Source organism: Manihot esculenta, chromosome 6 (assembly GCF_001659605.2).
Source record: "Manihot esculenta cultivar AM560-2 chromosome 6, M.esculenta_v8, whole genome shotgun sequence".
Taxonomy (NCBI): domain Eukaryota; kingdom Viridiplantae; phylum Streptophyta; class Magnoliopsida; order Malpighiales; family Euphorbiaceae; genus Manihot; species Manihot esculenta.
The window spans coordinates 4,887,764-4,902,634 of record NC_035166.2 but is presented as its reverse complement, the minus strand read 5'-3'; the positions used below and the strand labels follow the sequence as shown (position 1 = coordinate 4,902,634).

The window sequence follows — 14,871 nt, the reverse complement described above, 5'->3', positions numbered from 1 at the left end:
CATTTCATTTTCACACTCTCCTTTTCGTAAAAGAGTTGTGATTATCATAACAGGCATAGAATCACAGATACCAATATGTCTATGCGATAATTACTTTTCAAAAGAAAACAAAAATATTTTTTATCTGTAACCGTTACAGATAGGCTGTAGATTTTTTAAATATCATTATCTTATAATAATTACAAATAATTAATATTAATAATAATAACATCTTTATTAATATTATTATTAATTATACTAATGGGCTCTTAGCCCATTAATATGGCATAGCACATCAATGACGTTCTTTTGTGTATAACCCAATAGGCTCACATTAATTGGTAATAAGCTTAGTCCAACAAGGCTTATAAATTATAAGCAGCCTCTAACAAGACGTTATGCTTACCCAATTAATATGAGGATCGATAGTCCGATAAAGCCTAATAAACAAAATATGTATTAATCCATTTGTCACACGATATCTGGTTTGAACATAAGTCATAGTCAATGTCAAACTTATAATGTTCAAACTTATAATTTCTTGATCTCTAGGTAGACTGATAAAACCAAATGATATTGATCATATTATCAATTCATTTGAGGACGACTATGCATTTCTCAGTCTCACTTATCGAGGGGCTTAGAAGATATCTCTCTCAAAGAGAGAGACAAATTCTATCTTGATTGTTCAATATCCTCTACATAATTTTTATTATGCTCAATCATAACCTTTATGATTATCCGATTAAAGACAATGTTTGGTTATGTCAAAACATAATAGTCCTTATGTTGGAAACTATGACAATCTCAAGTTAAAATAAAACCAAATGATATTGATCATATCATCAATTCATTTGAGGACGACTATGCATTTCTCAGTCTCACTTATCGAGGGGCCCAGAAGATATCTCTCTCAAAGAGAGAGACAAATTCTATCTTGATTGTTCAATATCCTCTACATAATTTCTATTATGCTCGATCATAATCTTTATGATTATCCGATTAAAGACAATGTTTGGTTATGTCAAAACATAATAGTCCTTATGTTGGAAACTATGACAATCTCAAGTTAAATGATTAAAACATAACTATATTGAGATTCACTTATGACAATAACCCATGTAGTGATTTCAATATGGGTCTATCCAATACTCTATTCTCTAACAAGTATCTATGATTATTGATTTATATCAACATACACATAATCATCTCATGATTATCAATAAATAATCATACTAGCTAATCATATTTTTTTATTATCATTATAATAATAAATAACCATAGATAATAACATGCAAACAAATAATAATGATAATAAAATATCTTTTATTAATAAACAAAATGACATACAAAAGATCCAAGATAATGGCTTAGGGAAAATACACTAAGAAGAACATATATATTTTATTTTTTCGTTAAAGAGTGGAGGAAAAGAGTCGCTATCCTGATGAGAAGGGGAATAAAATAAAGGACGTGGTTTAGTAACAGACCCCTACCAGAGTTCCTTTATCCTTTATAATCCATGATCCAATGGTTTAGATTCGGGATAGTAGGTACGACAGAGAGGAGTTAAGCATCCTTCTCGTCTGCATTTTATTGCTGAGAGTAAGCATTAATCCCCTACACATGTTTCTTATATTTTATCTTAATGTATTTAGTAGGAAATACCTTTCAGGTATAATGCATACTAACATTACACACATTGACCACATAATTATCCAATTTATGTATATTCTTTAGCCTAAGCATATGAGATATCTACTTAACTTTAGATAAGATGATTACCGTATTTTTCTATTAGCCATATTTCTAAGTTCATTTCATGCCATTGTTCAATTTGCATCCAAAAGTGGGTTTCTAACATGCATGGTTCCTAAGTCTATTTGATATAGCAAATAAGCATTCACTAGGTTTCTAAGCATACATCTTTTAGCTTATTTTTATGGTCAACTTGCCCAATGATTTTTATTACTTAGTTATTTTCAAGCCAAAGTATAAGACAATCCCTAAAATTGTTAGAGATATATGCCCTAGAGCAATATTTTGTATTATGTTTTGTGATTAAACATTCCATTTGGAAATTAAATAGTTTTTTTTGTTTTATATTAAATGTTGTTTAATTAATAATTGACCTATTCCATTAGCTTTTTATTAGATTTTTCATTCTTAAAGAGTTAAGAATAAGTGTGACGGAACATTTTTGTACAAATTACTATAAATTGGTTCACAATTGTAGGATGTCTTAATGGTTGTGATTCGTCTAGTTTAGACTGTCACCTCCGTCTATCTCTGCTAATTAGCATAGAGATTCTAATAACAGCAGCATGGTGAGTCATGTACCATTTAACATGAGATATATCATACCTGACCTATTAAAAAAAATCCATAAACTTATATATATATAAAAAATTATATAAAAATTAATTATTAAAATAAAATTTAAAAAAAATAAATGAATAAAAATATGGAAAATTACTTTGTAGTCCCTGAGATTTAACGTAATTAACACTTCTGTCCCTCTATTTTGGCGACCCAACACTTAAGTCCCTCACTTTCTTTTCTGTCCAAACTCGTAGTCCTTTCGTCCAAAATAGCCGTTTGGGACACGTGAATTGACAAAATTAACCCTCCTCTTCTTCTTCTTCTTCTTCTTCTTCTTCTTCTTCTTCTTCTTCTTCTTCTTCCTACCCAGCAACTTTTTCTTCTTCTTCTTCTTCTTTCTTCTTCTTCTTTCTTCTTCTTCTTCTTCTTCTTCTTCTTCTTCTTCTTTCTTCTTCTTGTTCTTGTTCTTCTTGTTCTTCTTCTTCTTCTTCTTCTTCCTACCCAGCAACTTTTTCTTTTTCTTCTTCTTCTTCTTCTTCTTCTTCTTCTTCTTCTTCTCCTTCTTCTTCTTCTTCCTACCCAACAACTTTTTCTTCTTCTTTCTTCTTCTTCTTCTTCTTCTTCTTCCTACCCAGCAACTTTTTCTTCTTCTTCTTCTTCTTTCTTCTTCTTCTTCTTCTTCTTCTTCTTCTTCTTCTTCTTCTTCTTCTTCTTCTTCTGGAATTTCACATTGAAAGAAGGGTATTTTTGGAAAAAATCATCACATCTCACTTTTGACTCTTTGATCAAACGGTTTAAATGGACGGAAGGACTACGAATTTGGACGGAAGAGAAAGTGAGGGACTTAAGTGTTGAGTCGCCAAAATAGAGGGACAGAAGTGTTAATTACGTTAAACCTCAGGGACTAAAAAGTAATTTTCCCATAAAAATAATAAAACAATAAAATAAAAATATTAAAAGCTCTTGTTTCAGGAAGGGTCCCGAAACCAGAGTACTCACCATCTTCTTCCTCATGAAGAAACAGAGCAAAACTCTGTTATTTTTTTTTTAAAAAATTCCTTTTTAATCCAAACCTTCTCCTCCGCAGCCCAATCAATTCATAAATTTTTGAAATTCTCAATTAGATCCTTATTTAAATCAATATCCTGACCGAAAATTCAATAATTTCTTTTAGAGACTCCAATATTTGGATAGGTGAGTTTTATTCCTTTTATTTGGATTATTATGATATAATTTAGTTTCTCTACCATTAGATAGTGATTTTTGTTATTTGAGAATTAAAATGAGATAAATTTTAGTTAGACCAATGAATGAGATTCTATTTTTTTTTTTGGATTGATAATATTCATAAGTTGATCCAAATAATATTTATAGTTTATTGTGTATTTTTGTTGAGTCTATGTAATTTTGGGAGGTCTAGTTATGCCGGAATATTGTCAAATTTTTCTTTAAATATATATATATATATATATTTAAAATTCGCATTTTACATTTTATATTTTCATCGTAGAATATTTATTTATTACTTGATATATTATTTCTCCTCTTAATTCTAAGGGAGGACCCAACTTTCAGTATAGATAATAGGGTGTTACTACAATCTAAACTTATTTTGTCCTCAGTACTGGTGAGTGGATAAATATATAATATTGATACTTTTCTTATATATATAATGGGCCGTTTGGTCTTTGACCGGGCCTGGGCCATCTGGTCGTGTGATCGGACCTTCCCAAAAATGGGGCACTAACGTGGAGACGTTACCATGTGCGGGGTTCCTGGGCTATGTAGGATTAAAGTAGCGCCTCTACTAACAGTTTAAACTTTTGCTAGAATGGTAAGCGCCCTTATGATATCATATATATATATATATACTATTTTATTTATTTAAAATGGGAATAGATAAAAACGAATTCATATTTCTTGGATTAATGAAAATTGAATTTAAAACACAACTGAATAAATAGCCGATTACACTCTGTATATGCATCGAACAGATAACACCCTAATGACAGGTGATTTATTTTCAGCTTAGCATATATTTATACTGTCCTTGGGATAACGCTTAATATACACACAGCCTTTGGAGCGTATGTCAGTTGGTCACCTTTTGGTGGTAGCTCTGTATATGTATATGACCAGTATTTTATTAGCTTTTGAATGCCATATAAACATACAAAGTTCACAGTACTGCTACTGATACATGATTTATATTTGAGATTATATATTAGGTACCTCATAAGCATGGCCACGGAGCCCTGCTGTCACAGTTTTGGCCTTTGAGCCTACCGTTTGGCACCATATGTCCACCATTATAACTCCTTATCTACCTAGTCGACCCTATTATGTGTTTATAATTTATCAACTATTACCTAAACAACGTCTTTCTTCCTTGGTGTAAGTGGCAATCATGTTACAAATCCTTGGTAATTCTATTCCATTTTCATTCTAGTATAACAATAGGCTGCAATAACCCTAATGGAACCTGATGTTCTGCTTTTACCTGTTGACATGTCAGACATTTTGTTATAAATTCAACTATATCTCTTTTCATACCTGGCCACCAATAGTGCATCTTCAGATTTTGATATATCTTAGTGCTACTTGGATGCATAGCATGTGGACTGTTGTGTGCCTCTGTAAGAATACTCTGTTTCAACTCTCCAGTGTTAGGTAAATATATTTTGTTACTATAGTACAAGTAGCCATCACCACTTATCACATGCTTCTGCTTCTTCCCCTCTTGTACTTGTCTAGTCCATAAAGCTATCTCTAAATCTTTTTTTCTGTGCTTATTTAATTTGTTATAGTAAGTTGGGTCTAACTTTTTAATTATGATAGTTCCATCATCTGTTATAGTCAACCGCGTATTCATTGCTCTTAATGCAAATAAAGATTTCCTGTTGAGTGTATTTGCTACTAGATTAGCTTTGCCTAGGTGATAATCTATAATGCAATCATAACCTTTTAGTAACTCCAACCATCTTCTTTGTCTCAAGTTTAGCTCCTTTTGTGTGGGTAAGTATTTCAGACTTTTATGATCTGTATAGATGTAACATTTCTCACCATATAGGCAATGACTCCATATCTTTAGTGCAAAATCTATGGCAGTCAACTCTATATCATGGGTAGAATAGTTCTTCTCATGTGGTTTCAGTTGTCTAGAAGCATAGACATTCACTTTACCTTCTTGCATCAAAACACATCCAAGTCCATAGAACCATCATTGTAGATCACAAATTTCTTGCCAGAAATAGGTTGTGTAAGTACATGTTCTTCGGTGAGTATAGCCTTTAATCTGTCAAAACTTGCCTGACATCTATCATCCCAAACATACTTAACATCCTTATGTAATAGCTTAGTCAGTGGAGCTACTATAAGTGAAAACCCTTTCACAACCCATCTGTAGTACCCAACTAGACCCAATAAACTTTTGATCTCTACACCATTCTTTATTGGCTTATATTCAAGAACAACTTTAATTTTTTATGGATCTACCTTGATTCCTTTTGCTGATACAACATGTCCCAAAAATATTATTTCATTGAGCTAAAAGTCACATTTACTGAACATGGCATAAAGTTACTTTTCCCTTAGTCTGCAATACTATTCTCAAATGTCTGTCATGCTCTTCCCTAGTTTTAGAGTATACTAGAATATCATCAATGAATACTACAAACAATTGGTCTAAATATGGATGGAAGATATAGTTCATTAAATCCATGAATATTGCAGGTGCATTTGTTAACCCAAATGGCATAACTATAAACTCATAATGTCCATATTGTGTTCTAAATGCAGTCTTAGGCACATTTGTCCCTTTAACTCTCAACTGATGGTAGCTCGACCTTAAATCTATCTTAGAGAAAATGCTGACCCCTTTTAACTGATCAAATAAATCATCTATTTTGGGAAGTGGATATTTATTCTTTATAGTTACCTTATTCAATTATCTATAATCAATGCACAATCGAAGAGATCCATCTTCCTTTTTCACGAACAGCACTGGTGTACCCCATAATGAAACACTATGTCAAATAAAGCCCTTATCAAGTAATCCTTGTAACTGTAATTTCAGCTCTTTCAATTATGTAGGAGCTATTCTGTAAGGAGCAATAAAGATAGGTGCAGTGCCAGGTATACCTTTTATAGCAAAATCCACTTCCCTTTCTAGAGGTAACTCTTCAAGAAAATACATATGAAAAATGACATATTGTGGGTAGGTTTGACACACTAGGACCTTCCTTACTAGTTTTCATTACACTAGCTAGATAGGTTGTACAACCCTTTCTAATCAATCTCCTAGCTGTAGTGGCAGATATGACATTAGAGAGGTAATGTAACCTTTCACACACAATTATAACCTTAGAACCCTCTAATATTTTGAGTGTAACTCGTTTTAACTTACAATCAACTATAACTTAATGTTTAGACAACCAATCCATACCTAAAATCACATCAAACTCTCTAAAAGGTAACTCTATTAAGTCACCTAAAAAGGTGTGACTTTATACACATAAAAGACAATCTCTGTAAACTTTATTTACAATCACAAGATATCTTCAAGGATTAGTCACTGCTATGTCATGTTCTAAAGGTTTTACCTAAATTCCGTCTCATTAGTTATGAATGTACTGATGTATTAATGTACAAAACTAGGATCAATTAATGCATAAATATATTTATCAAAGATGGAACTCTTAGATTGTAAATGGCTTGTGGGAGCGTGAATCAAGATGTGGCGGTGCAATCCTGAGACGTCAATATCACACGGACAGAAATTCTCATTGGAAGCCAAAAGAAGATCACTAGCTTTCAACTCATGTCTTGGAAAATATTCTTTATTGTCAATTACCTAAGACTTGCAAAAAAAAAAAAACCACTCTAAGAAAGAGTAAAACAAAACTAAAAGAAATAATCAGCTCCGCTCATCCATGGAGGCAGAAGCCTTCATAAAGAGGAATCAAGCAAAGTACTAAAGAAAAACCAAACAAAAAGCAATAAATCAAAACGAAGGCACCATGGATGACGAATAAACACTATCAAGTCTGGATCACATGAACTTGACCGTTCCCTTGCCCTATCCCCTCTTTCTTGATAACTTTATGATTTTTGCTTTTTTATAAAAATGGTACATTTTTTGAATTGTTTTTTACCATTAGAAAAAAAAAAAAAAAAAGATTGGGGTGATATTCTTGTGGTGTTATAAATTGTGGAACGAATTCAATTGATTTATTTAATTTTGGTGAAAAGAAAAGGAAAATCCGCGTGGTCGCGATTCCCAAATATATTTGGCGGGAAGGCTGGACCTTCCAAGCGATTAGGCTTATTTGTCACGCTTCAGCCAATTTTACTTAGCAATTGGGTGCTAGAGTGGGAGGGAAGGAGAAACGAAGCGAAGATGTACCGAAGCAGTGAATTCGATGGCAGCGCAGCCGCCTTCATGGGTGGCGGTTTCATGCCCTCTCAGACTACCCAGCCGCCAGATTCCTCCTTCTTGCCTTCATCCAAAGTATTTCTTCATTTCTTTCTTTAATTTCTTTTACTTATCTTTTTCCTTTACTTTTATGTTTTTTTTTTCAACTTTATAATTTTTCTCTCATCTCCCTTTCCTTTCCGAGTGGCCAAAACACTGGATCGCGTTTGCTTTTCGACGGATTTCTTTTTTCCAAATTCCTAAGAATCAGCGATGGATTTAGTAATAATTTGTTTACTGCGAACTTTTTTGACGAATTGAACGGTGGATTAGGGGGTTATACAGTCGAGCTTCAAGTAATGAGAATTATATGAGAATGGCGATGGTGAAAAATCATCTCAAATTACAATATGCTATCAACTTTTGATTTTTCTCTGCAGAATCGCGAGGCTAGATGTTTATTAGCACTGACCGTGAAGCAGATATGTGAGCTATCAAGCAATGATGAATCCAATTTCGTCATTGATGGCGTTGAAGTGACCAATGTAAGTATTATTACAACTTGTATCAAATGTGGTTGAGTTACTTTCTGAGTTTAAGTTGTACATAGGTTACAATTGTGGGGAGGGTATGCCAAAAGGAAGACAAAACTAGCGAGTATACCTTCCTTGTCGATGATGGGACTGGGCAGATTGAATGTACCAGATGGTATCTATTTTATTTTATTATTCATTTTTTCAACACTTTAGCTGCTTTTCATTTAATATTTATTTGTTATTAACTCATATTGCTGGGATTATGATAAAGTTTTGTGTTTATACAGGGTTCAAGAACGCATAGACACAGATGAAGCGGAGGGAATCTTGTATGGTCTCTTTGTGTTTGTACTGAGCATCTCGATTTTGAAAATATATTAAAATATCCTTAACGTTTTAAAAAGTCTATTGGTTAGTCTGATGGTCCCAACGATAATTTTTAGCCGTTAGATATTGCAAAAAGTTTAAAATACCCTGATATGGAGGGCTAATTAGTAGATTTTTTAAAAACTTGATGGATCAACCAATAAGTTTTTTAAAATCATAGAAACTAAATAGTAAAATATTTAACGGTTAAAATTAACGGAAAGACTAACCAGTAGACTTTTTAAAATGTCAAGAACATTTTAATATAACTTTTTAAAATTGGAGGACCAATTAGTGAGTTTTTTCATATCATAGGACTAAATAATAATTTTTCTTTTTAGTAATGCATAGCCTAATTGATCCATCTGTCTGGAGGTTCTGTAAAAGAGATACCCGGTGCAAGAAATCATGTGTTTGATTACATTTTCTCAATCTAACAATATTTTCCTTTGTTGTGTTCTGCTCACCAACAAGATAGAAAATGGGTTTGAATGCGGGGATTGTAATAGGGAAAGAAACAAAAGCCTGGGTAGTTGCTACAAGTTGGGCTGAAAAATTTGATTACTGAAATTGCTTTTGTAGAATTCAAGCTTTCTTTCATTTTCCTTCAATTTGCTAGTGATAATAAAGAGTAAAAGTCTTTAGATGATTAGTTTAATAATTTGTCATTTTAACATCAAATGGTGTTTGAAGTAATCATTTGTCCAACTTTAAACTTAATTTATCTAATACTTCTTTTTTATCTGTTTCCAAATTAGAATTGGAAAGTATGTTCGTGTTCATGGACACTTGAGAGGCCTACAGGGTAGAAGGTTCATAAATGTCTTCTCCATTAGGTATGTCTTTGATTTTACTTTACTTGCTTTTGTTAATGATTGACAAACTGTGTTTGCTTGGTTAAAGTATCACATGTCCCACCCCAAAAAAGAGTGAAATCTTCGTCCATTGCACCAATTTAACATGTCAATATCTTATCCCACCATTGGATCTATATTGCTTGATGTTGATTAGTTTATGCTGATTGATGAGATGTATACGCTGAATTTTTTTATGTAACTATTTATTTATTTATTTTCAAATTTCCTTAGTGATTCTTACTTGAAATCCAATCTTACAGCTGAACTTCTCTCTCTCTCTCTCTCTCTCTCTTTCTCTCTCTCTCTTCTTCTTCTTCTTCTTCTTCTTCTTTCTTTTTGGTAGTTTTTCTCTAAGCACGATAACCTCAAAATATTTCAACTTAACAACTTCATGATAGCACTTGAAAGTTGAAACTTAACAACTTGTTTTCCTATCTGACATCTCCTGTTTAAACACTCACATGCAATCCTGCTGCCAGAGGCAAAGCCTACAACTTGAAACAAACTAAAATCCTATGATGTCACTTCTGGAAAAAAATTGGATGGATGCATGTTGCATATTCTAGAAGAATGAAGAAAGCAGCTAGAAGGGAAGTAGTTAAGTGACAAATTACAAGTTTTGGAGGGGAACTGGAAGTTGAGGAAGTCAAAGAGTTGTTGAAGTTTTTTATGGCAGTTACTAATACCTTCAGGCATATTGGAGAAAGGAATGTAATCATTTGCTCATTCAAGAATCGAATACTTCCTTCTCTCTCAATTCTACCCTTCTCTCACCTAACCCTACTTCTCTCATTTGTTCTTATTCTTCTGCACTCATCTTTTTTCTTCTCATCCCTAATGCTTTATAATTTGGTATCAAAGCTTGATTGCGAGGGCTAATTTTATTGTTTTGATCAATTTTTGTAACTCTAGTTGTCGCAAGGATGACTAGATCTACAACAATTAATCAGAAGACTTGAATGGTTGAAATGGAAGACGTAATCAAGATCTTCCAAGAAAGTGCAAAGAAGGAGAGGAATTGAGGGAATAAATTAAGTAAAGTGTAGCTGAGACCGAAAATGTTATCCTAGAAGAGTTGAGAAGGATTTTTGGGGTAGCTATACTTGACTAGGGAAAGGGAATTTTTGGAGAAAGCAGTGAGGCATTGGTGGTCTTGCCATGATATCTAGTAACCCTGTTGTGTCTTTTGGAGCCCAAAAGTACCTACTAATCCACCTATGAAAGACTCGACTAGCATTAGATTTGTTGTTAGTTCACAAGCTATGCCTAATTTTGTGTCTGTTGACTAAATAGGCAAATTCTAGGTAGAAATTGAGGCAATATCTCTAGATCCTACATTCTAGAGATTATTTGCATTTATTTGTTTTTTTTTTTTTTTCGTTGGGATTTTGATGTGGAATCCAGGATGAACTTGTGATAAAAAATCCTGCTACACAACTTGATAACAAACGAGACAGATAATTTCTAAAGGATCCTCTACTACACCCCCTAACCAACTTAGATAATTAAAAACATAGATAATTAAGTGATAATTCTACTTAGACAATGCCATAAGAATTTTTAATAAGTTGGAGATCACAAAGAATAATCGTCTTTGTAAAGGATAAAGGATGAACATAAGTTCAACTAAAAAGTCTCATTATGAAGAAAATATCAACTTCTTAACTTATTCAATTTATGTGCAAAATAAAGGCTTTTATAGCAAAAATTCTCCTAATCATAGTTGGAGTATGAAAATAAAACAAATCCTAATTGAATAAGGAATACTAAATCTATTTCTTACTAATGTAAGGATATCAAAACAAGGAAAAAAAATTATAACTTAACTAGGATAAAAATAAAAATCCACTTCCATAATTGCCACTTCTGAAAGGATAAATAAATATTGGTAGTTTTCTACTTAATTTAGGACTATAAAATTCATCCATCTTTTTAGGAAGTCAAAATCTCTCTTCATGTAGGAGAATTTCATTAGTCAATGTTGTCAATTTGACTCTTAATCCATATAAGATCTTAAAAGACAGTAAAAAAACACTAAAATATCTTATATATGACCTTTCAAAAATAAATTAATGATGGTTAAAACTGGACCCACAAATTTTAAGAAATATAAGGATCATTGGCTTTTATTGTCTTTCAAATGTGGCATTCAACATGAATTGCTTACACACTTCTAGGATTCTTATGGTTTTGTGTTTTTCTAATTGAATACTTGAAGAATATTATAGCGTTCTTGTGCTTCAAGTTGTTGAAAAATATTAGTCCCTTGTGCACATATTAGATTCAGTGTATAAATTGATACGTACATTGTAAATTGATACATATATTGTAGACTTGAAGAATGTAACATCTGAAGAGACAAGATAATGATTAAGGACTAAAGAGAAACATTTTAACCCTTTTTGAAGCCAAGAATAACCAAGAAAGACACACATGAGAGGTTTAGGATCTAATTTCGTGACCTGTGGATGAACATCTCTCACAAAATAAGTATAACCAAAGATACAAGGTTCAACAGGAAATAAAGACTTGGATGGAAACAAAATAGAATAAGAAATGTGAAGAATTTTGGGAGAAATTTTTTATTCTAATACAATTGAATTAATTTTTATAAGGTTTGAGTATTTATACACAAAATCTAACCTAAATTAGGAATATTTACAATAAGAATAAAATCCCTGTAATCAAGCTTAATTTGGATCTCAAAAATTTGAATCTCAAAAATTTGAATCCTCCTAATTAGGAACTTTCTATGTAGGTCAACATTCCCCTTCAAGTTGGTGCATAGATATCACATGTGTCCAACTTGCAAACTAAGGTGTGATAGGTCTTGTTGCTTAGTCCTTTGATAAACATATCAGCTAACTGTTCATCGGAAGTCACATGATCTAATCTCAAGACCCTATTTATTAACTTCTCTTTAATGAAGTGTCGATTAATCTCTATGTGTTTCATTCAGTCATGTTGAACCAGATTGTGAGTTATACTGATGGCAGCTTTGTTGTCACAATACAAGAGGAGTTTTTCCTTCTCCAACAGTTTCAATTCTTCCAACAATCTTTGCAATCATAAGAGTTCACAAACACCTTATGCCACCGCTCTATATTCCGCCACAACATTTGATCAAGCAACAAGACTTTGCTTTTTGCTTCTCCAAGTGACAAGGTTTTCTCCCACAAGTGTGCAGTAACCACTAGTTGATCTCCTATCATTAAGAGATCCAGTCCAATCTGCATATGTGAATGATTGTATGCTGAGATGACCATGTTTAGAGAATAGGAGGCCTTCTCCAGGAGCAGACTTCAATTATCGCAAAATGCAAAAAATAGCTTGCATGTGAGACTTATGAGGATCATACATAAACTGACTGACTAAGCTGACTGCATGTACTATGTCTCCTCAAGTATGCGAAAGATAAATCAGTCTGCCTACTAACCTCTGATATCTGTCAATAATTACTGATTTACCAATTCCTACTTGTAGCTTGTAATTACTCTCAATAGGAGTTTTTGTTAGTTTGCAGTCTAACATACTAGTTTTTTCCAAAAGATCCATAATGTATTTTCTCTGAGAAATAAAGATTTTCTTATTTGATCTGGCAACCTCAATTTCCAGGAAATATTGAAATTTTTCTAAATCTTAGCCTTTTCAGCTGAGTCATCTCTTCAGTGTCATCATCATAACTCTACTAAATCGATCAAACTAAACTTTGGGTGATTGCTTTAACCTATACAAAGCCTTCTTTAGCATGCATTCCTTTCCTTGTGTTTTTTCATCAGCAAATCCAGATGGAATTTCCATATACACTTCCTCCTCCTAGTCTCCGTGGAGGAATGCATTTTTTCACATCAAATTGTTGTATGTCCCAGTCAAAATTGGCAGCACAAGATTGCAATACTCAAGATTGCAATACTCTGATTGAGTTCATTTTGGCAACAAAAATAAATGTCTCTTTGTAATCCACTCCACTAGTCTAGCCTTGAATCTTTCATTTGATCCATTTGTTTTGTGTTTCACAATGAACATCCATTTGCAGCCAACTAGTTTTTTCTAGGTGGAAGAGACATCAACTTCTAGGTCTCATTTTTTACCAAGGATTTCATTTTTTCGATTATTGCTTCCTTCCAATTAGAATCTTTGAGAGCTTCCTTCCAATCTTGTGGGATAGACATAGAAGAAATAGACAAGGCAAAGGCTTTATGGGATGGAGGCAAAGAATCATAAGAGAGAAAGCTAGAAATTGAGTGCCTTGTGTATGACCTAATTCTTTTTCTTTGAGCAATTGATTTATTTAAATCATCAATGGGCTCAAGGTTTAGGGATGACTCACTAAAATGGCGAAGAGGAAGATTCATGACACTGAGTAGGCTGCACAATGGCTTTTTTTGCTTCTATTGTCTCTTCTCGAGTATCTCCATCAATCTGGTTTATCCAAACACCCAATTATCTTTTCCTGATCACTAATAGTCTCCCCCTGTATAGTAGTCTCTAGGGTAAAATGCTCTAGAGTTATAGGACTAGAAATCATCTCTTTTCTTTTATTGTTCTCCCCCTGAAAAAGTGATGGGGTAGTACTGAAGTGAGGTTCAATATTTCTAAACGTAATATCCATACTGAAAAAGTATTTTCTAGATGGAGGGTGCTAATACTTGTAACTCTTTTGTGTGGAAGAGTATCCAACACACATTTAAGCGCCCTCAGATGGAGCTTCCCACCTGTCCTAGTATAAACAAAATGCGTGCATCCAAACACCTTTGTGTTAGGTAGGAAATCCTAACCCCGAATATTGTGAGAATAGAAAATAAAAAGAGAGATAGAAGAATAGGAGTAGAGAGGAGATAAGGAGATGAGAGAGAGAGAAAGAGAGAGAGAGAGAGAGAGAGAGAGATAGAGAGAATAAAGGAGAGAATTGTTAATGGCTCTTCAAGAATTCTCAATGCCTCTGTACATAGTTTCGGCCCCTTTTTATACAAGATTTCTCTCCTAAAATAACTGCTCTAACTACTTCAGCGGTTATAACTATCTCTAACAACTTTTCCCTCAAATTACAGTGCTTACCCCGCCCTATTCTTATACCTTTTCCTCTGATACGTAACAATACCCCCTCTATTAAGGCATTCTTGTCCCCAAGGATGCCGAAATTCAGGGAATTGAGCTTGGATGAAGGCCCTCTCTTCCCATGTGGCTTCCTCAGCAGTGAGATTGGTCCGTTGAATTAGGTCCTGGTTAACAGATTGACCATCTCTTTCAATAGTCTTGGTCTTGAGTACAGCAACAGGAGCCACCGGTACTTCTTCCTCCACCATTGTAGGTAATTGAGTTTGAGGTACTACGGTATCTCCTAATTTCCTCTTGAGTAACAATACATGGAATACAGGGTGTATGGAAGTGTTTTCCG

At 33.3% G+C, this 14,871-nt stretch overlaps 1 protein-coding gene across 3 annotated transcripts in view; it reads left to right on the top strand.

Annotated features, from left to right (window-relative positions):
- The first annotated feature begins 7,303 nt into the window (after positions 1–7,303).
- Positions 7,304–14,871, top strand: part of LOC110617564 (replication protein A 32 kDa subunit B) — a 40,039-nt gene continuing 32,471 nt past the window's right edge. For 2 of the 3 annotated variants that reach the window (XR_002488392.2, XM_021760434.2), the window contains exons 1-5: positions 7,304–7,810; positions 8,155–8,259; positions 8,325–8,422; positions 8,538–8,579; positions 9,375–9,452. Coding sequence is in view for 1 of the 3 variants with exons in the window: in XM_021760434.2 (XP_021616126.1) it covers positions 7,700–7,810; positions 8,155–8,259; positions 8,325–8,422; positions 8,538–8,579; positions 9,375–9,452 (434 nt within the window). In the remaining 2 variants the exon portion in view is untranslated. The remainder of the gene's footprint in view (positions 7,811–8,154; positions 8,260–8,324; positions 8,423–8,537; positions 8,580–9,374; positions 9,453–14,871) is intronic. The other variant, XR_002488393.2, reaches the window with a different exon arrangement.